Genomic DNA, 23070 nt, shown 5'->3' with positions numbered 1-23070 from the left:
TTCTCCCCCCAGCCTCCATCCTATGCCCCCAGGACCAACGTAGCCCAGAGGGTGACTCTGAATGCTTAGGACATGGCCCAAGAGCCAGGCAGACTTCCCCAGCCTATTGGGCAGGGGAAACTCTGGGTGCACTCCCCCCAGTCCAAGCCCCTGAGTGTCCCTCCACTTGGGAACCCCTCCCCTCTCTCAGCCACCCCTCAGGGCCACCCATCTTGTCTGGCCTCCACTTCTCCTTCCCCCTCAGTCCCCCCACATCCTACCAGTTCGCTTGGGGGCTCCTCTCATTTCCTTGGGCATCGAGGTCCCCCACCAGTGTCCAGCACGTATCCTAATTGTGGGGAGACACGAACTCCACATCTTCCCACACTGTCATCTTGACTCTGCCCTCCCATCTTTTAAATTATGGTTTTGCTGGATGTAAAATTATAGGTCCCCTCTTTTCAGCAGTTTTTGCCCTAGGTTCTTTTTTTTTCAACAACATAACTTGTGAAGTATTTTGTCAGCATGATATTTACTCCTCTGCTACAGAGTGATCATTTACAGAGTGGCACTGTGATCTTTTAGAATTTTATATTTATCTATGATGTTACTGATTTTTCCTATTATGTGTCTAAATGTGCTTTGTTTTTCTCTTATGTATCTCTTTGACCTTTCATCTGAAGTTTTCACTCTTTTTTCCCCCCTTACATTTAAGATAGTTTTAGTCATTATTTTTTTTCAAACACTTCTTTCCTCCTAGGACTCTTACTAGACTGATTTTGTCACTTTTGCTTCTGTATTCTATATCTCTTAATCTTTAAATATTATCTTAATTTATTGCTTCCTAATGCCTCTAAGAGGATTCGTCAATCTGATACTCCAGTTCAAGAATCTGTTCAGTATCTACTATATTCTTCAGTCTCTATGTTCAGTTCTTTACTATAGCTTATATAGTTCTGTTTTAAAAGTCAGGTTTATTGAGGTATAATTTACCTACTGTAAAATTTTCCTTTTTAGTATACAGTTCTATGAGTTTTGACAAAGCATAGAGTTGTGTAACCTCCACCACATCCAAGATATAAAACTTCCATCAAAAGAAAAAGTTTCCTTGTGCTCCTTTGTAGTCTATTCCTCCCTGCAACCCAAGTGTACTTGCATGTATCCATAGCTAATTTCTTATTTTTTATTGAAATATAGTTGATGTACAATATTATTTCATAATTTTTAATGAAATCAGTTAGCTTAATTGAGAGAGTTTCCTCAGCCATGTTTTGCATCTCCAGTACAAATTTAGAGAAAATATATGATACGGTCCATCCAGGTTTTTGTTGTTGTTGTTAGTTTTTGTGAGTTTGTCACAAGGAGAGAAGGAAGCAAGATAAATTAAGGTACTATTAAAATGGCTGAGAATATGAAACATGTAATGAGAGAGGCAGTAAAGCCATAATGGAGCTGGGAAGTCTCATTGATTTGGAAGTCTCAGTGAGGCTGAAGAAATGTTGTTTTGGGATATTTGAGAAATGAAGATGGTAGATGAGAAGTAGAGTTCTAAGAGGAGGATGTGAAAATGAAATTTCAAAAGTTTTCCATTTTATTTGTGAAGGTGACATCTAGGGATGGTCCTGGCAGCGGATGATTGAAAAGGAGTGGATAAGAGTATCTTTGGAGTTGAGCAGCTCAAAGAATTGAGGGGATAGAGACTTATGTGTGAATTTTGAAATTGCCAAAATTACATAAGGAACTATTATGATCCATGAATGAACATCATCAATAAATAAGATAAAACTTCCTAGAAAGCTGATCAATAACAGCAATGAAAAAAACAATAAAGTGATAGTGTTTAATGAAATAATTTTCAAAGGGACAGGGGGTTTTGTAAAGAAAAGAGGGAGCAATGGTTAGAAAGTCTTAATAGGAAAAAAAAGGTGAACATATTTATCCCAGAAGTTGAATCTTTTAACATTTTCTTGATTACTTCAGTAATGTAATTGTTTTTATTTTCATACAGATGCCTACAACTCTTCCAAGAGCAGCTGGCCGAGAAACCAAATATGTAAGTCCCTTCATAATTATACATACTGCTTTTTATTTTATTTTATTTTTTTTGCGGTACACAGGCCTCTCACTGTTGTGGTCGCTCCCGTTGTGGAGCACAGCTCCAGACTTGCAGGCTCAGCGGCCATGGCTTACAGGCCCAGCCGCTCCGCGGCATGTGGGATCTTCCTGGACCGGGGCACGAACCTGTTTCCCCTGCATCGGCAGGTGGACTCTCAACCACTGCGCCACCAGGGAAGCCCCATACTGCTTTTTTAATGGGTGCATGTGCATGCTTTGGAGGAAACTCAATTATATAGTCATTTAAATTGAATTAGTTGAATTTTTCATAAATGGAAGGGGTAGGATGGTATGATTGGCCCAGAGGTGGAAAATCACATTATGTCAGGTAAGTTTATTGAATAAATTCCTTCTTAAGTGAGGTCTCATTTGATTAGTTTGGCTGAATCAAACAGAATTCTAACACCTGCTTTCTGTCTTTCTAATTATCAAGGCTTAGATGACATTTTCATTTCTGTAATGGTTTATCATGCTTATTATGAAAGAGTCAACTCACATAGCTGAAACATTAAGATTTGTCTGTTTCTAATGGGATTGCCAATTTATTTGATTTGGACTAGTTTGTTGCTTTCTTTCATTTAAATTTTCAAATAAATCGATTTCCACCTATGAGCAAAAATATAGTAATAATGGGTACGTAGGTATAGACTCACACACTTGATTCAATTAATTGTGGAGATCTGGCTCCAAACATCCTAGATGCACACTCACACACATAGCCTCATCCCATTCCTATTCTTTATTTACCTAATAATCCATCATGTGGCCAACTTCTGCTTCTGACCCAACATATTCTAGTATAAGCAAGATTGTCTCATAAGCAAGTGTTTAGCTTTTAGTTTAAAACAAACCAGTAAACTATTCCCTTTAGTTTATACTTCATATTTTCTACTATGTAGTTTTCATCATCATCATCATTCAGAGTCAATAATTAGTAAATATAAATTTTGTGACGTATCTTCTTTGCAATTTATACATTTCTGCCTTCTTTAGAACCTCCCTAAGGCAGATAATAAATTGGGTGAAGTTACTGAGCTTCATCACATTCAGAAAATAATGTTTGGAAGGTATGGATAGGAACACTACTTAGAACATTTTCTAGAAGCCTTCACTGTTATTTTCTGTTATTACTGGAAGTCATTTGGAGTAATACTTAAAAGAGTGGAGGCAGTTAGCGGGCTATACCCAAGTTTTAATCACAGTGTTGCTGCTTGTTAATGAATCCTGGAAAGTCACTTAACCTCTCTATGCCTTAATTTTTTTCATCTATAAAATTGAGATACTAATATTTAGTTGATGTAAGATTTATAACTGTTAACATATGAAAAGCCCTTACTGTAGTCTGACACATAGAAATGATTCAATAAATAATGGTTCTCCCCTTTTTTCCCTCTCTTTTTCCTTAGTTTTTCCCTTCATCCATGTCTCCCCCCTTCTCTTCCCTCTCCTTATCTTGGAAAGACTAGATGCACCATGATTTAGCTGAGTTCCTTGATTCTTCAGTTGGATATAAGAAAAGAAAGTCCCTAAAAATGCTTCTATTTTTTTGGGACTGAGACATTCTACAAGAGGCAGACCCAAGAAAAGTAGCTAGAATATTCTTTACTCTCACCTTCCTTTCTCATCTACTCCTAATTTGCACCTAAGTGCATCTGATTTAGACTCATTTATAATGAGGTACAGAGAGCTGATGCCTCCTCCCACACCTCCTGGAGGTGGATAATTTGATAACAATGGAAACAATTCTGGAGGGGCTGCTTCAATCTCCATAGTTAGAGGTTATGTCACATTGTTCTTCTGTCAGTTATCCGACTTGATTAAAGGAGGTTAACATTTGCCGCAAACTTTGTGAGAGCATTTGAGTCATTCAAAGTTAACAGTGAATCATCAAATAGATTTAATATAGCCTCGAACAAATATAAACTCTAATTCAGATAAAATTATTGGCTTTGATTAAATTTGGTTTCTTGGAAAAGCTTTGTTTATTAATTTCTCTCACAAAATGACATTTGAATTGTTGTTTGTGACACCTCAAATATGTCCATGTCTTTTGAAAGACTAGATGGGATGATTTTATGGTGGAATAGGAAAACCAGTTTTTGGTGCCATCAGAGAAAAGTCACACTTGTAAATATTTGGCTTCAGTTATTACATTTACTAAGTGATGTCTGATGCAGTGTTTTTGAGGAGAAAAATGAAATTTTAGAACAGAAGTGTTCCTTAGCTATAAGCCTTAATCATATGTCAACAATTGACCTTGAATACACTAAGTCCTGATTTTTAAAAAAGAATGATACTGTAATATTTTCTTTCTTAAAAACTTTTTAAATTTTTAAAATTATTTTTTATTAAATTTTTTTTATTTTATACTGGAGTGTAGCTGATTTATGATGTTGTGTTAGTTTCCAGTGTACAGCAAAGTGATTTAGTTATACATATATCTATTCTTTTTCAGGTTCTTTTCCCATGTAGGTTATTACAGAGTATTGAGTAGAGTTCTCTGTGCTATGCAGTAGGTCCTTGTTGATTATCTATTTTATATATAGTAGTGCGTAAATATATGTTAATCCCAACCTCCTAATTTATCTCTCCTCTTGACACTGTAATATATTTTTCTAGAAATTCTAATATTCATATTAGCAGAGATACAAATGCCTCATATTAAGTGCAACTTGAATAGTTTTCCCTTAATTAATCTCCACATTTTTCTCCCTTCCTCTCCCATGGAAACTCAAAAGCAAATCTGAGAATCCTACAAACTGTAACATTTCAATATTCCTCCATCTCTCTTCAAAACTTTGAAGAAAGTAGGCATCTTCACCATATACAGCTGCTGGGACTTGGTGTATCATTGCCTTTGTAGAACTTCTTAGATTCTATTCTAAAGCAGGGATCATGCAGTTTACCAATGTCTGCACCACAGAGAAAAAAAAGGGAAGACTTAAATTAGAACCAAGAAAAAAAGTTTTGTTACACTTGAGGGTGGCCTCAGCTGCTTAGTACAGTCCACTCAAAATCCCTATTTCTGGGGGCTCTTTAAAAGTATAGTATATAGTCTGTGAATTGTGATGAGTAGAAATTGTAGTCAGTTCCTAGCTCTATTATTCAATTTTCCACTGTTTTGACAAATATTTGAGTGTCTGCCATGCCCCAGTACTCACGTGGAGTCACTGAGGTGTGAGGGATGAATAGAACAGCAAGGCCCCCATTTCTGGAACATACCATGTGGGAGACAGTAAACAAAATAGGAAAGAGCAATCTTGCAGAAATTGGAGGAGAGCTAGCCAGAGCACTGGCTCATGTTAAAACAAATGTACAAAGTTGCTAGTTTTCAATGTGTCAGTATGTCCATTGGATTTCCAATTTTCCTGGGATGATGAGAGTGGTTTAATTAAATAATGAGAAATGATATGACTAATTCCTCTTTAGGGGACTTTGATAAAAAGCTGACTTTCCTTTATCAAAAAAAAAAATCCATGTAAAACAATTCATTTCCTTTTCTTAATCTTGATTGCACATATTGTTACATTTCACTTAGTCTTTTTTTTAGGATGAGCCAGATACAGTAAAGGACCTTCAACTTAGACTAATTAAAGTCCAGGTTTTTCTTCAATTCATCATGTACTTGAATTGCAGTTTAAAGTAATTTAATTGAGGTTCTCTTAAGTGTCATAGAATTTAAACAAGGCGAACAAACACGTTGAGTGGTCCTGATCTCCACAGGTCACCTGTGGGATTGATAATTTATCATTCGTATTTCACTTGATTGTTTTTAACAGATGCCAAATTCAACAATCATAATAACTAGTGTTTTGAGTTCTTACCTTGCAAATCAGTTTTAACTATCTCATTTAACCTTATACCAGTCCTATGAAGTGGGTATGATTATTTCAAATCTCCATTTTATGGAGGAGGAAACAAAGTCACAGAGAAGGCAAAGTCCAACCCAGATCTTCCGCATGTCAAAGCCCCTGTTGTTATTATTTGCGTGTACCAACAGGGGCTAGAAATAATTTGTCTTCCTTAAATATTTTATCCATTAGTATTCATATTCTGGGTTTAAATTAATTCTTCATCCCCAGTAAACTCCAGCTTAAACTTTGAATGAATAATTTCATATTTGGTGACAACTTCTAAGATGATAATGTTTAGCATATTTCTAATGTTTTAAATTATTGCTTACATGTAAATTAACTCATAAGTTATCAGTTAATCTACAAGTGATTGTTTCTCATGGCACTCATTTTTAGAGTTTCCTTCCCTCTATGTAATGGAATGAATTTTCTAATTAAATTTCTATTTCATTCTGTTTTCACTCTATCATCTTTGGAGGGGAGTGTTATTTTTTTTTCTTTGCATTACACTTGCCTTAGTAAATGTTTATTATTTTTCATTAACTGCTACCAGTATAAATTCATTTCATTCATGTAATTCAAAACCACAGTATGCTTTCTTAATAAAGAGCAACCTCAGAAAATAGGGCAAATATTTGGACCTATTACTAGTTTATCAAAAAACTGTCATTTGGAGTCACATTCTATTGATAACAACTTATTTAATAAACTCTCTACATTTAAGAAGTTACTTTTAAGTGCCAGAGAATTAACAAAGACAGCTTTGTTGAATATGATATAGCATAGAGGTAAAATCTCATTTTAATGAGCTTGAGGGACAGAAAAATATCATTACAGTGGAAGCATATTGCTTTAAAAATATCACAGAATATGAAAAATGTGTCAAACTTTATTAAGAATATTTCCCTCTATATACAGATGTTCAAATAAAGGTCATCTTCTCCAATTAAGCCACCTCACACAGTCCCCTTGTTGCTATGCTTGGAAACGTTGCTATGCTGGAGTGTTTCAGAGGTGATGTGCCCTAATGCAGCCATAGATCTTAAGAGTAAGAGGTGAAAAATCCAATCTACTTAAATCCAGACATGGATCCAAATCTGCTTCTATAGGTTGTGACCAGAGATTTGATGAGTTGTGAATAATATAAGCAAGAAATTCTACTCTACTGATCATTCTTCATTCTGTCTTTCTTTCCTTTTTTTTTAATTTTTTTCCACTGTTCAGAAATGTTTCCAAGGTATGCATGTGTGAGAGGGGATGAGGAGGGAAAGGAAGGTAATTATATAGGCTGAGCTAAATGAGGAAGAAGAGAAATGATTTAATGAGACATCCTTTATGCCTTGGTCCTTCCCTTCATCATTTTAGATGTCACCAAAAATGAAGGCGCCATATTTCAGCCACACTTCCCTTGATCTGATTTTTTATTCCTCTTTTGCACATGTAAACTGTGACTGTCGCTGGTCACTATGACCTTTTATTCTGCCTACCAATTATGTTCATAACAATGTGGCATCATCATTCCCTAAGTTACTGAGTCAAACTTTTTAAATACTTTCAACTCTACTTTTTATATTTAGACCTTTTGGGGATATATCACTAACTCATAATATAGCTCTTAGTGAGATATTCATATAGGGTAAGGTCTACAAGTAGAATAAACAGTATGAAGCAAGAAAAATATGATGTCTCATACATATATCTCTCTGTCCTTGGTGCCTAAAATGCTCACCATTGGATTCAACTTTTTAAAATTTTATTGAAGTGTAGTTGATTTACAATGTTGTGTTCACTTCTGCTGTACAGAAAATTGAGTCAGTTATACATATATAGATTCTTTTTCATATTATTTTCCGTGTTGGTTTATCACAGGATATTGAATAATTCCCTGTGCTATGCAGTAGGACCTTGCTGTTTATCCATTCTATATAGAGTAGTTTGCATCTGCTAATCCCCAACTTCCAATCCTTTCCTTCCCCACCTCTCCTCCCCCTTGGCAACTGCAAGTCTGTTCTCTATGTTTGTGTGTCTGTTTCTGTTTTGTAGATATATTCATTTGTGTCGTATTTTAGATTCCACTTATAAGTGATATCATATGTTATTTGTCTTTCTCTTTCTGACTTACTTTGCTTGGTATGATAATCTCTAGGTCCATACATGTTCCTGCAAATGGCATTATTTCATTTTTTCTATGGCTGAGTAATAGGCCATTGTATATATGTTCCTCATCTTCTTTTGGATTCAATCTTTTGAGTAGTGCCTTATGTACAAATAATAGGAATGCTCTCTAGCTAAAGGGTAAGACAGTGTCTTATCATCTTATACTTTTATATTTCCTCAATGCCAAGCTCAGCAACTCAGGGATTATTAGGGGCTCTGTTGATATTTTAAGTTTTACCTTTTTCCTTGTCTGTAGATCAGTCTTATCTGGGAGAACTAAAATAATTCAATTAGCACATTATCACTAACTAGAGTTCTTTGAGCCTTAAGAAAAGAAAATTCAGGACAATTAAAGTCAACAGGGAAAAGGTCAAAGAGAAACATTTTAATCCTATTGAATTGGATGTTATATTCAGGGAAGAGGGACATGACTGCTGAAAGGGAAAAAAAATATTGCCCAAAGTAGAAGTACATAGGGTAGAAGGCAAAAGTAACTGTTCAACACTTTTTACCTGGTACAATTTGATTTTGTCCCAATCTCCCAAAAGGTGTCTGCTAGTGTGATGCCTGACACCCATGAGTCGAGAATGGGGAAAAGCTGCAGATTGCAAGGAAAAGCAACTCTAGACAATAGCTGAGGAGCTTGGATATACTTTATGTGCCTCTGGCATGAAGTCTTTGGAAGAAGAAAATGGTTTCTCCAAAGTGGGCTTGGCCTAAGTGGTGGCTTTGTGTAGCAATTTATTTTTCAGTGGTTCTTAAATCTTCATTTCTTTCCGTAGTCTTAACTCTTTCAGTTTGCATATAACCTACCGCTTTAATAGGTTTTCTTTGAAATACAAAATTTTGACTTCCCAATTTTTTGACTGCTCTGTTTGTGTTAAAGTTTTGTTTGTTTTTTAATGGTGATATGCTGGTTAAAATCCTCCTACTCTATCTTCCTCTCACTTTTTTTCTTTTGTAATTAAAATGATGTCAAAGGCTATAGAATATAGGTTATGGGATCTTGTTTCACACAAGAGTCATTCTTATACTCATCTCTAATGTTCTCCATGGTTAGTATTAGCGTGGATAGAACAAATGACTAAAAACATCAGTGCTGTTCAAGTCCAATTTCAAGTTTATTTTTAGGTACCTCTTGTTGCTTCTCTTCCTTAGTTTAGTTGACCAACTGGCAGTTTTTTAAATATAGTAGCCTTCTCTTGCTACTCACCATTCCAATCTCAGCTCACCAGACAATCTTTCTTTACTTTTCAAAAATCATTGCTGCAATATTGTAACATAACTATAGCTACAGAATTTAATAAACATTAACATGTATTGGGCAAGCAGAGGGAAGGGAAGCTTCTCAAAGAGTTTGACACAACTGGGTTAGTTGAAAGCATCTGGTTATATTTGTGATGATACACATAAGCCAATATTCTTTTTCTTTGATAAAGGATCTGCAGTAGCTTTATAAATATTAACTCTACCCTGAGGTTCAAATTTAATTCTGTTTTTTCCTCTGGGAATAGTTTCTCATAATAGTGATATGAAGTCCATTATATTAGATGAAATAAAAATATACTGGGGATGTGTAAATCACCTTATTATTATGTCATAATTCGCAGTGAAGAAATTTTGGGGACTTATGGAGACTGGATACTAAGATATTTGTGTTTTTCCCTAATTTAATTAATGTGTTTGCCTGAGCACTTTCTCTTTTTTCCCTATGATAGTTGGTATTATTTAGCACAAAGTACTGAAAAATGTTAGTAATATAGTTAAATTGTGCAAATATTTTATTTTTAGTGTGTGACTTCTTTTTTCCTATAAGTATTAAGGTAAAAATATAACTATATTTTGTTCCTGTCAAGATACATTCAGTTCAGCATATTTCATAGAAGTCATTTAACTTAGGGAATTCATAGAGAATTCTCTCATTACTGCAATAATGAAGAATTAACCAAAAGGAAAAGATCCTAAGACATTAGAAGAAATCGTTATTACTCATATTACATTATGAGGTTAAAAATGAAACCCTAGGTGAATTGAAAAATCACTGGGATAGGCATTCTGCAGGGTAATTTTCTGCAGCACAGAATAACCATGAACCTCAGTGCACGGTAACCTGGTCCACAGCAATTAGAGGTGGGGAGCAATTATCCAGGACATACTGCTGCTGTAGAGCAAGCAGAGATGGCAGTGAGCAGTGACCATCCTGGTGAAGAACGTCGTGAGTCAAAAAATCAAAAACAAACCATGCTGGACACAGTATGAGAAGGACAGCAGGCGCCTGGTCATTATGTTTGGTGACTCACACTCTTATGTACTTGGCGATACCATAGGAACCACTCAGCTTTCAGTTATCATTCACTTCTCAGAGAGTAAAAGCAATATTGACACATCTGTCATAACCCCGAAAATATCTGCAATTTCAAAAAGAATAGAGATAGTGTAGGGACACAACTTTATCATGTGTTAGCCAAGTGTATTTATGATTGTGCATCTGTATGTTGACCACTTCCCTGATGTGGAAGCCTGGTCTCCCATTCAAGGGCAGAAAAGCTTGAGAAAACATAACTATTAAAATATATGTATGTAACCCAATCTACAAGAAAGAAAGAGTAACTGTGAATGTCAGAAATGAAGAGGGAGCTCCAGGTGGGAAAGTTAAGAAGAAGCTTAAGCTCTGGGGGAACACAGGTATGTCAGAACCCAGGTGACAGTAGCCAGGAGCTTAGAGTTTAACTTTCACTATATAATGAGTCAGAGCTGTGGATGAATCCTTTGTGTGCATCCACGAGCCTAGAAGGCCACATGGCCATGAAGCATGTGATAGAAGTAGACATAAATCCTCCCACCATCTTTAATCTACACTCTTGGGTGGTAATATAGTCATCCATGAGAAAATGGGTCCTAAACTTGTGAAAGTTGAAGATGTGGGGACCTGCCACCCTGTAAGTTCAGGAATATGAGGGAGATGAAATAAAATGGAAACTGGTCCAGAATCAGTAAAATACCTGGGCCCCCCATTAGGGCAAATGTGAAATGTATTGTAGGCATGGTTTCCCAACCCAGGGTTTCTCAGATACCTACAGAAATCATCACTGAAATTATCCTGACTGAAGAGGAGCTCAAAATCAAAAGTAAAAAGCCATCAAATGAGTAAAGAACATCATAGGGCAGAGGCATGAAGGAGAGTCAGCAGATACAAGAAACAAGGGATTTAGCCAAGAGAGATTATAGAAAAATCTGGAATGAATTTATAAATATAATAAAATGTTGAAATAGTTAAAAGGAATTACAGATACCATAAACAAGATTTGATAAGGAACCAAACTGAACTTCTAGAAGTTAAAAATAATGTCATTAAAATATAAAATTCAATGGCCATGTTAAATGTATTAATATACTGCTGAAGAAAAATGTGTCAACCGTCAGGCTTATATGTGGAAATGATCAGGAATGCAGCATAAAGAGATAAAAAATATGACAGGGAATTTTATAGAGATGGAGAATGGATTCAGAAGACCCAACATATATTTAATCAAAGCTCCAAAGAAGAGATTAGATATAATGGGAGAGAGGCAATATTTGAAGTAATTCCTGGAGGATTTTCCAGAAATGAAGAAAGATATGTATTCTCAGAATGAAGGACTACACCAAGCCCCCAAAAAGGGTACATAAAAAGAAGTCCATGCCCAGACACATCATAGTGGAATTACAGAATGTCATGGAGAAAAATCTTAAACACTAAGCAAATGTGAAGACAGATGATCCAAGTTATGACGTTTACATTGATAGCAGTAACAGAAGTCAGAGCAAGTGGGCAGTCTTCAGAATGCTGGGAAATAGTAACTATTACCTTAGAATTCTATGTCCAAGTAAACTCTCATTCAGGATGAGAACAAAATAAAAACATTTTCAGACAAAGCCCAAGACAGGAAGTTCTGAAAAAACTACCAGAGCATTTACTTCAGCAAGAAGAAAACTAAATCCAGAAGAAAGGAGTGAAATTCAGGAACCAAGGATGATGAAACAATATTAGCCTCCTCTTTAATTTAAAGCAATTAAATAATTTTTTTCATGAAATCGTGAAAACTTTGTTTTCTAATATGAGTAATTTAATGAAAAAATCTGTTATTTGTTTCATTTTGCTGTACATAAATATAAGTAGCTAACAATGTTGGTAAGTTTGAGTAAAATACGGAGTATACAGAGCATGACATATTACACCTTGAAGAATTTTTGATGTCTTACGCTAGTACTTGTGTTAAGGTGCTAAGGAAAAGCAACATAGAAAACATCATATTTACTATTATGTGAGCTGAATAAAAATGTGTAGGAGAAATATTGTAAGGCAACGTACCAAAAATGTAAAAAAAATCATTTTTTGGTGGCATAATGATATTTTTTCTTTTACTTAATACCTGTCAAAATTCTACAAGGGACATGTGTTATTTTAGCAATAAAAAACTTCAGAATACTTAAAAACATAGATATGTTATCTTACTAAATTATGAATTTCACTAAATAAACACTACGTTTATAATTTTGCAGGCAAACCTCGCCTCACCATCTTCTACGGTATCTGAGAGTCAGCTGGTACGTATCCTCTTACTAGACATAGACCTGGTACTTTAGAAAATTCTGATCTTTTAAGACAGCTTTATATGAACAAATGTGAACTGAGAACAAATTGACTGTATATAAGTTTATTTGCTTACTTGTCTAGTAAAAGTTCACCGATGCTTTACTAAAGCTCCATGTGGTTGTTTTGCAAGTCACAGACATACATAAAAACATATATAGAACTTATTTGCCAGTAACTTGCATCCTAGTAGTGGTGTTAGGATAGAATGGGCAAGGCCAGAAGGAAGATGCCGATAGAGGTTAGAGACAAGGCCTCACTTCCGGATGGGAGAGATCAGAAAAGGGTTCAAGGACAATGTAGCCTTTGATCATGTAGAGTAGGTTCTGCAATTGAGGAAATGAGATATTTCAGACAGGAAGATTAGCATGTGGATGATCTAGACCAGGGACGAACAATAGAAATATAGTGTGAACCTCAAATACAAGCCACATTTGTAATTTAAAATTTTCTAAGAGCCACGTTAAAAAAGTAAAAAGAAATAGGTCACATTAATTTCAATAATAAATTTTATTTATATACACATTATCATTTCAATATATAATCAGTATAAAATTGAGATTATTTTACATTCTTTTTTGGGGGATAAAGTCTTTGAAATCTGCTATGTATTTTACATTTACAGCATACCTCAATTCAGGCTAGCCACATTTCAAGGACCCAACAAGGGGGCTGGTGGCTACTGTGTAGGACAGCACAGATGTAGGCTCTAGAATCTGTTATTTATAGATAAAAATTTGATTAAGTAGGAAAATTACTTTTTCTAACAGTGTTTTGTGTTATTGTTACAGTGATGAGCAAATTGGAACCATGATATGTTACCTAGATATTACTAAATATTTTCTTTATTATCTTTTAATTTTTATTGTTTATAATTAATTATAAACACCTTCAGTAAAATTGAATGAAAATATCTAGTAAAGCACTGTAAGACATTAAGAAGACAAAATCAGTTTAATACTAATTTTTCCCCCTATTTTAAGCAATTATTTCTGTGTCCTACATCCATAGCCAACAAGTCATCTTGTCATTATCATGCCAAAATGACAATGATATTTTTATTTGTAGTCTGGGAAATCATAAAAAGTGTAGTTTGACTCTTAAAATAGCATGATTGAAGCAAATGGCTTAGGCATGTTGGTGTTTATACATCCAGTGTGTATGTGGGGTGTGTTTGTGTGTGTGTGCATGTATGTATGTGTGAAGTGTAATTTTAGTGTCAGTTGATTTAGAATAGTGGGCAGCAGTATAGGATAGTTGAAAGAATGCTGGAACGGGGCCAGGAGACCCATCTTTTACTTCCTGCTCTAACGCTAACTACTGGGCTGACAGTGGAGAAGTCAAGAATCTGGGAGACTGGGTTTCAATCTTCTAAATGAACAACGATTACACTCTGTCCAAGCCTCTCTAAGGCAGTGAGTCCATGGTTACTAGTTCAGGGGAGCAAAGGAGTTGCCATGGAGATAAGAGGTACAATAACATTGTGAAGTTGAACAGTTTCCCACTTTAGTATGGAACTATTGTTACAACTATTTTAATATTTAAAATAATGACATATGTACTTGTTTCTTGAGAGTAATGTGTGAAAAGTAAGAAATATTTTGTATACTCAACATAGATACAACAGATTTTAGATGTTGAATGTGTGTGAATATATATTATCAGACTGACATATACATATATAGATAGATAGATAAATATCAGTTCTTGACAATATTTTGAGAAACTATTTCAAAGAAGCAAATATAGATAATGATTTCATAAATTAAGACATAGTATAAATGACCCATTGTAAATGTAATAAGTGAATTTTTTTGCCAAATAATTCTATGAATTTGATGTTTGTGTTCTGAGAAAAGTATGAAGTGTTGCTTTGACTGACTTTGATGATATTATTTTTGCATTTACTTTAGACATTTTCTCTAGAGAGTTCAAGGAATTTCTTAACCAAGTTTTAAATTAAGTTTTAATTCCAAAATTCACTTGAGATCTAGGTAGATTTGTGAAGGGATTATTATCAAGCAGGCTATCACACGTAAAAAGAACATCTCTTGGATGGATGTAATTATTCAATTCAATCACTGACTTCTACTTCATGATATTAACCCTGTATTTACATTCTGTGAATATAGAATAGAGTAGAAGTAATTACATGCAAGGGATGCTATATGGATTTGCTTTTTTAAAGATTTGTAATATTTTCACTCTTACGCATTGTAATTTATGAATGAATTATATTTTTATTAATGGATTTCCAATATTTGCCATCATGAACTCTCTTCAGGGTTAAGTTCTGAGTAATTTCAGTAAATAAGTATGCCTTTGAAAAACAAATATGTATATATACACACACAGTATGTGTGTGTGCTTATAACATATACTATACATATAGATGCCATATGACAGGTAATTCTGATAGCACACACACACATATACATATTGCTTTCTGTTTATATGTGTGTGTACATGTGTATAGCACATAAATACAAGATTTTGGGGAACACATGATAGATTATAGTTAAATTATGTAAGTAAATATTGTATATTTTGCATAAAGTAAGGAATTAAAATTTTTTGATTCCTATTTTAGGGGAGAAATGTAATAAATTGAAGTGAAAATAAATGTTGAATCACTATGATAGCACAAGCTTAACACAGAAGCCATTTTGCTTTTGAGCTTTGGCTTTTTAAGAATATAACATTTTTTCATATTTTTTCTTTTTAACGTGGCTTAGCTATTTGCTTGTTTACATTGCAACTGTCCCCATTCAACACTGGAAGGAAAAAAGAAATATGACCTTGCCCATTACTCTTAAAATATTTCCACTGTTTACTCTGAAAACCAAATTATGTAGCATTAGGCTCAGAGAGAAGTGTTTTGGGGGTCCTTATGAAACTAGTTCACCATTTTGTGCCTCAGTTTCTCTTCTTCTATTAAACAGTAATGCAGTACATCAAAACTGGGAAGGACTTAGAGATGAGGATGTTTTAAATACACATCTAGAAAATGGAGGTTGGGACAACTACCCTGTCAACCTGAAAGCGTTTTTGTAAGGCTCACATATCATAAAATGTAAAGTTGCCAATGTAGCCCTGTACCTATGGGGTGGGGGGTGTTATTATTGCATATAAAGTCTCTGAAATATTATCTCTGAGATTTAACGAGTGGCCATTTTCTACAGATAAAGAAACAGAGGGTCACAGAGTTTGAGTAGATCAACTAAGATCACAGCGTTCGTGGTCATCTTTGTTCCGCATGACTTTCAAAAGGAATCATTATTGATTTTAAATAATTCAAGGGGAATAAAAAAGGCTGATGAAGGAGTTGGGAAATAAGGCCTCTACGGAAGTGTGACTTCCACCGGTGCATGTGATCATTTTCTGAAGAGAAGGGGCTGAGTAGGATCAGTTAGGGTCCTGAGGCTTCACACCTGTGGATAGTGCATCCCCTGGCATCAGAAAGGGAACAAAAGGAAAGGAAGATCCCTGATCTAGGCTGAACCTTCACAAAGCTTTCTTAATTGCTGAGCTGACTCATCATAATATTAACAGAGGCTGGTGGGGTCTCTTTTCTCTGGGTAGGAAAACAGGTTGGGCTTTATAAGATGGGTAAACACTGGTCTTCCTTGGCAATAGGTAAGGGAACCTGGTTTAGGAGACATTTGGCTTTTGCTTTTGAAATTTCATGCCACTACAAAATGCTCATTGTTGCCCAAGATGGAATACTGAAGTACAAAACAATAGATTTGAAAAATAAACCACATGGTTATATATAGGTAAAAGCAAAATGGAGCTTACTGGAACACTGTACAGAAGAGGCGCTTAACCTTGCAGATACTTTGTTCCCAGTTCTGAAAGCCAACTGACGTGTCCTGTTTTAGTGGTGCATGACTGATCTTTCTAAGGGCCGTTGAGGTCTCTGTTGTTCAGAAAATGCAGCCCTGAAAGCTTTTGCATAGAACTAATGTCTTCTTCAAGCTTGAAGGCGGTTTGTCCTTGACTAATTTTCTTTGACACTACATGCTCAAGTGCTACAGCATTTATCATGTATGCCTCTTCAGGTCTGAGTCATGCTATTTTCTTTTAACTGTTGAAATATTTTAAACTAGCCAATCTGCGTTGTGTACATTCCAAAAAATATTTTTGGAGTTGTGAGCTGTGGTTTATAATTATTGAAATCCTGCATATGTTTATTTTAATACAGCTATCATAAGTAATTATAAAATATATTTTTGGAAAAAGCTCATCAGATAAGTATTTTCCTGTAGTCTAGATCATTTGATATCTAGATAGTCTAGATCTAGATAGTCTAGGTAGTCTAGATCATTTGATATCAATATTCTGTATTATATAATACAAAGTACAAAAACAGGAAAAAGGAAAGGTTTTTTTTTTCCTTTCAAGTTCCTTTTATGATATTTTTTCTTTACAAATTTCTGTCACGCATATGATCTCGTTAGAGTCACATAATCATGTTGTGAGTTAGTATGGCATTGATTGTTATTTCCATTATTCTGATGGAAAAAACCCTGAAGTCTAGATATCTACCATGTGTCAACAGTCTCACACCTAATTGGTGGTATTAAAAACTGTCTGACCCCTCCTCCCTAATCTTGGAAGCTTTACTCTGTACTATAGTGTTTTGAAATGTTTCTTTGAGGGGAAAAAGAAAGCTTAAGTATTTGCTTCAAGCATATAATATTTTTATTAAAAAAAAGAATTAGAGTTAATAAATTTTTATTAATTGGAGTGAATCAGCTAAATAATTTAGAAAATATTGCTTTTGTCAACAGTCTTGACTAGGAGACTGTTTTTGAGTTTCTCTGAGCTTGTTGCCACAGAAATTCTAAAGAAAAAAAAATAACACTGGAGAATATAGACAAGACAGAAGCAAATGGCTAAAAGAAGCAGTGATGGTACTTTCACAAACTCCTTGGATCCATCAAATTAGTCAGACTCACAGAATTTTCTGTATGATGTGTTTTATTACTTTCTTGCTGTTTTTTTTTTGGTTTTTACACATCTTATTTCTTCAAAAAGATAGAAATAAACCCTTGAAAACTGGGATCCTATTCTTTATTTCTTTTCTTTTCTTATCACATGACTCCAGAGCTTACTACCTCAGTCAAAGGCAATTAAAAACACCAGTCCACTAGTTGGAGTTAATTTATGAAAGATGTGGTTCTAAGAAGGCATTATCCGTATAATGGATTCTCTAGGTCAGTGTTGACAGTTAATTTTCAACTTTAGTCTCCAGCCAGAGGCAGTACCAACTTGTTGTCGTAGAATTATGATTATAAGTTCCAAAGGACAGAAACAATATCTATTTTCACAGTGCCCGAATAGCAATATTCAAGGATAAGTGTATACTTGATGAATTATAAACACAAATGAATAGTGGGATCAGTGCCCTACAAACCATTAAAACCTGCCCCCAGGCCCCGGGACTCCACATACTGTATCTCTTGGACTTTTTCTCCCTTAAGACTAATAATAGAGTTAGATGTGATCTCCCAAGTTCCACCCACTCTTGAATTCTCCAAAGAAGATGATATCATTTTCTTCCATGTTAAGACTTATTGCTTATCACTGCAATCAAACAGGGGGAAAAAGAAATGATTTTTTAAAAATAGAGTTAAAATCTTGCAAAGTCCTTAAAGATGTGGCCTCTGGTCCCTGGTCTTGACTTCCTGTATCATTGGAGATGATAACTTCGGCTTTCTACTCTTTCTTATCTCTGAGGGTGGAGGTCACCAGCTCACATTCATTCTTCTAGTCCCCTAGGGGTGAAAGGCATGTAGATCTTCTATCTGGTGAAGTTCCTTCTTCCTGGTTATACTGTAATCAAAAAGTCAGTCCAGGAAAAATAAGGGGAGACCCATATTAGATCATAGCCAGCATATTAAACTTCTGCCTGTCAATTAGTTTATTCATCCTTCAAATGTTTATTTAGCATCTATTAGGTTCCCAGCACAATTCTAGGTTTTGGAGAGATAACAGTGAACAAAACAATGATCTCTGGTCTCACAGATCTTAAATACATTCTAGTGGAGGAAGGAAGAAAATAAACATAAACTGAGTTCAGATTGTGTTAAGTACTATGGAAAAAAAATAGGGCGAGTAAGAGGAGGTGGGGATTGATATTTTACATGGATCGTTAGGGAACACCTGTCTGCTAATAAGGTGGCATTTGAGCAGAGACTTGAAGAATTGAAAGAGAGAGTCCTGGAAAGGGAGAAGAGAGTTCCAGACAACACAAAGAGCAAGTTCAAACTCCCAGAGTAGGGAACACACTGTGTGCCAGAGTGGAGAGTGAGGGAGAGAGAGGGGCAGTAGCAGGAGACAAGATTGGAAAGGGAGAAGCTAGTTGGAGAGTGAAAGATTAGGTCATATGGAGCCTTGTAGGCATCACCCTGCAGGCATTGTAAGGGTTTGAGTTTTTACTCAAAGTGAGAAGATGAGGCATTAGAGTGCTTTGACTGGAGTCCTGTGATGTGGTTTGATTTACTCAGTGATTGTTCTGTGCTTAACTCACCTGAATTGTGAGCCCTCTGAGTACAAGTGTTCTGTCTTATTCATCTGGGTAGACACTACAGTTACTGACATAGAATAAGTCTCACTTGGCAAAATGCCTGCAGAGAGCATCTGATAGATGGTCTGATAGAGGAATGCTTCAGAGCTCCAAGACAATGGTTGCTTTGTATTTAAGGCACTTCAAAAATGTCAAGAATACATACATATACATATATGTCATACATACGTATATGTCAAGAATACATACATACATGTATATATGTATACATACACGAATACATATATGTATACATATATATGTATAGCAACATATACATATATATGTATAACTGAATCACTTTGCTTTACACCTGAAATTAACACAACATTGTAAATCAACTATACTTCAGTTTTTAAAAAAAGACTTTATCAGTATTGTGTGAACTACTCTTCTCTTCAAAGCAAATGGAGAGCAGAGTTGTCCATGATTGTTGGGATCTAGCACTCTTGGAATTGTGTCAAGAAGAATATAAACAGGCAGACTCCCCATCCGCTAAAAGCCCATATGTACTCCTGGCTCTAATGAGGTTCTCAGATTTAAAAACTTACAATAACAGAATCACAGTATTCTGTTATCAGAATCACAGTATTCTGGTTCCAGTTAAAAATAAAACATCTGCCTACCCTTTTCTGCAATGATAATGCTTTTTTTCTGAAGGTGGGGGAAATATTTTACTAGCAAGAATGAAAGATTAACCTTTTTTTTTTTCAAAATATAGCTCCAAAAGAGGGGGGGTAAGTCTTACATCCAGTGTCAATCAATTCTCAGGAGGTTCATCATAATACATTGAAATTTGCTATTTGGAGAACCTTCTTGTTGTTCTTTCTGTGCTCCTTTTGCTGGCTATGGGAGTCATTACATGTTTTTATTTCTCCACGTAGGCTGGAACGAAAATTATCATGTTGCTTTCCCTGGCATTGTAAGAATGACATTTGTTTGTATCACTCACGAGTCTAGCTGGATCTTTCGATTCTTTAGCAGCTAAAAAATGAAGGAAGGGCCTCCTTGGGTGAGTTTAGTTGTCATGTTGCCGGCAATGATCGTCTTAGAGTAGCTCACCTTTTTAGAGTCTTCTCACTTGTTAATCTAATTTCCTTTGTTTTTGTTTGGATGCAGACGTAGCAAATTAGGTTTGCCAGAATTAGCGAACCAGTCTACTTGGAGTCTAAAGATACCGGGTGACTATGAGCAAGGATGCAGCATAGATTAGGAATTGATAAAGGGCAGTCTGTTCTAAGCCTTATGCAATAACTTTGTGTGGTGTGGTTCTTGAGGAGGCAGGAATGTAAATAATCAAATGTGCCATTATTCATTATTAAAGGACCTAATCAGGCAGGAGGATTAGGATCCTTTAGTTGATGGTCCAGACAGGTCGAATGGCTTTTTTCCAAGGTCATACAGTCTATTAACACTATTGCAAAAATCAAAATCTATGTCCTTATACTTTCCCCCCACAAATATCATGCTGCTTCTTGGATTTTATACCAAGTCCAGAGAAATATCAGTATAAATTTTGATGTCTGGCTGTGGAAACTACAGAATCCTTTAGGAGGCTGAATGTAGTGTTTGTGCCCTGCTTAAGGTAAGAAAAACTGGATTTACTAAGACTAGTGAAAAAAACAGTAAAATGACATGTGATGAGTTAACCATGGCCTAAGTCATGAATGTGGCAATTGGCAGTGGAAATAAAACAGAAGCAATGGATTTAGAAGGAATCAAAAACATAAAAATACTAGGACTTTGTTAGTGATTGCCCAGAGGACGTTATAGAGAGGTGGGTGTTTTAAAATCATTTTAAGTTTCTCTCTATGCTGTTTCTCTCCCTGTCTCTATCTCTGGAGTAGGCAACAGAGTAATTAAAACCCTGGGTTTATGATCAGACTAGACCTGGATTAAACCTCAACTTGTTCACATATTAACTGTATGGCTTTGGCACGTGACTGATTCTAAGTCTCTCACAGGGTTGTTGATAAGGAATTGATGAGATAATCAATTTAAAATATTGAATGTAGTGCCTGTAAGATATGGAATCTGGGTCTACGGGATAATGATGATGTCATTATCTGCAATGAATCCTCAAGTGTTTTGAGGCTGGTTTCAAAGCACGTGGAATGGTATGAGCAAGGTGTAGAGGCTGCCATAAACAGGATTGATCAGTGTACCATGGTTTATGGAGAGTACATGAGGCTCAGAATTGGGCCAACAAGGTTTGAGTTTCAATTTGACCAAAGGCCGAGACACAGTTAGGTGTGAAGGGTATGGTTAAAGGTTATAGGGCAGGGCTTCCCTGGTGGCGCAGTGGTTGAGAGTCCGCCTGCCGATGCAGGGGACACGGGTTCGTGCCCCAGTCCGGGAAGATCCCACATGTCACGGAGCGGCTGGGCCCGTGAGCCATGGTTGCTGGGCCTGTGCGTCCGGAGCCTGTGCTCCGCAGCGGGAGAGACCACAACAGTGAGAGGCCCGCGTACTGCAAAAAAAAGGTTATAGGAGGAAGTGTGAACAATGTCAAAGGCAAACTATGTTTAGTCTTCCTTTGCCTGGAGTTGGCTTCCCTGTCCATGAAATGCTGGCTGGTAAGTGACAGCAAGTTATGGTGCAGGAATAAAAACAGGACTAAGGAAAGAAGTAATGAATATAATGGAAGAATTGGGGCAACTGTACTGAGACCAAATAAGCAAACTAGAATGAGGAAAATTCAGGGATTTCAGGTAGACCAAAGCCTAGGAACACAGAGTCCAAGAAAAGAGCAGGTGGAAATAGAGGAAATAGGGAAAGAATCCTTGTTCAATTGCCAGACAACTATCAAATCCAGGAAATTCATAGCAAAAAAAAGCATCAAACCTGGCAGAGAAATAAGCATGAAGGGTCAGTAACTGATTCTGATATTAAAGCTACTTGATATCCAGCCAACCAGAGGACTGCCTTTTCTGGATTCACCCTGGAGGATGATGATCCCGAGACAGATGATCTGAGTGGAAGTTTCCAGGCCAGGATGACCCAAAACATCCACCTGCTAGCAATGCAGGAACCAGGGCATCAAGTTTCTCTGGCAGGGGGATTCTCACAGCATATCAAGTGCTTCTGGTCAGGTTTCTTCCCTCTGCTTTCATCTTTTTGCTGGTGCCGCCAAGTTTAGTTTCTAAACTTCCGTGTTGGTTTTAGAAACTGGTAAGCCCTGAGTACCGGAGTTGTACTGATTGCCTGCTTCCCAAAGGAGCAGGAGAGAAGGTACAAGAGTAGGAGCAGCAGGAAGGAGAAATGAAACAGGAAGTCACGTGGAAAAGAGAGACAGGAAATCTGGACAGTTTCGGATCATGACCCAGGTATCAGGCGTCTCCCTATGACAGGTGGCTGTAGAAATCAGCACCTGCTTGAGCTTTCCTCTCGTGCTGAGTTCATTGGAGGATATTACTCTCATATGTATACTCAACTGTGTGATGTCATGCATAACTGGTTGTTACTTGCTCATCTTTTCCCCTGGAGAGAAATCAGAGTTTCTTAAGTGGGAGATATTTCCCTGCCTGGGGAAGATAGAGATTTTTTTCTCAATCTTTATTCCCCCAGTTGGCATAGATATGAAAGCCAGCTGGGAAAATATGGGTTGAAAAAAATATTGCAGAGTGGCATTTATTCAAGACTCAAAACATAATGGGTGGCTTATAGGGCAGAGAGATAGATGTCCTCCCTTAAGGCTTAATTCGAGAGCATCAGCACAGACTGAGGAGAGCTAATTTACTATTTTCTGAAAGGAAATGGGC

At 36.1% G+C, this 23070-nt stretch overlaps 1 protein-coding gene across 1 annotated transcript in view; it reads left to right on the top strand.

The window, feature by feature from the left end:
• MLIP (muscular LMNA interacting protein) overlaps window positions 1-23070 on the top strand; it is a 112120-nt gene that overhangs the window by 54890 nt on the left and 34160 nt on the right. The window contains 2 exon segments of the mRNA XM_024766048.1: window positions 1988-2032; window positions 12648-12692. Of these exon segments, the coding sequence (XP_024621816.1) occupies window positions 1988-2032; window positions 12648-12692 (90 nt within the window).

This window comes from Neophocaena asiaeorientalis, unplaced genomic scaffold (genome assembly GCF_003031525.2).
Source record: "Neophocaena asiaeorientalis asiaeorientalis breed wild unplaced genomic scaffold, Neophocaena_asiaeorientalis_V1.1 scaffold46, whole genome shotgun sequence".
Taxonomy (NCBI): domain Eukaryota; kingdom Metazoa; phylum Chordata; class Mammalia; order Artiodactyla; family Phocoenidae; genus Neophocaena; species Neophocaena asiaeorientalis.
This window is presented reverse-complemented; position numbering and strand designations above follow the sequence as displayed.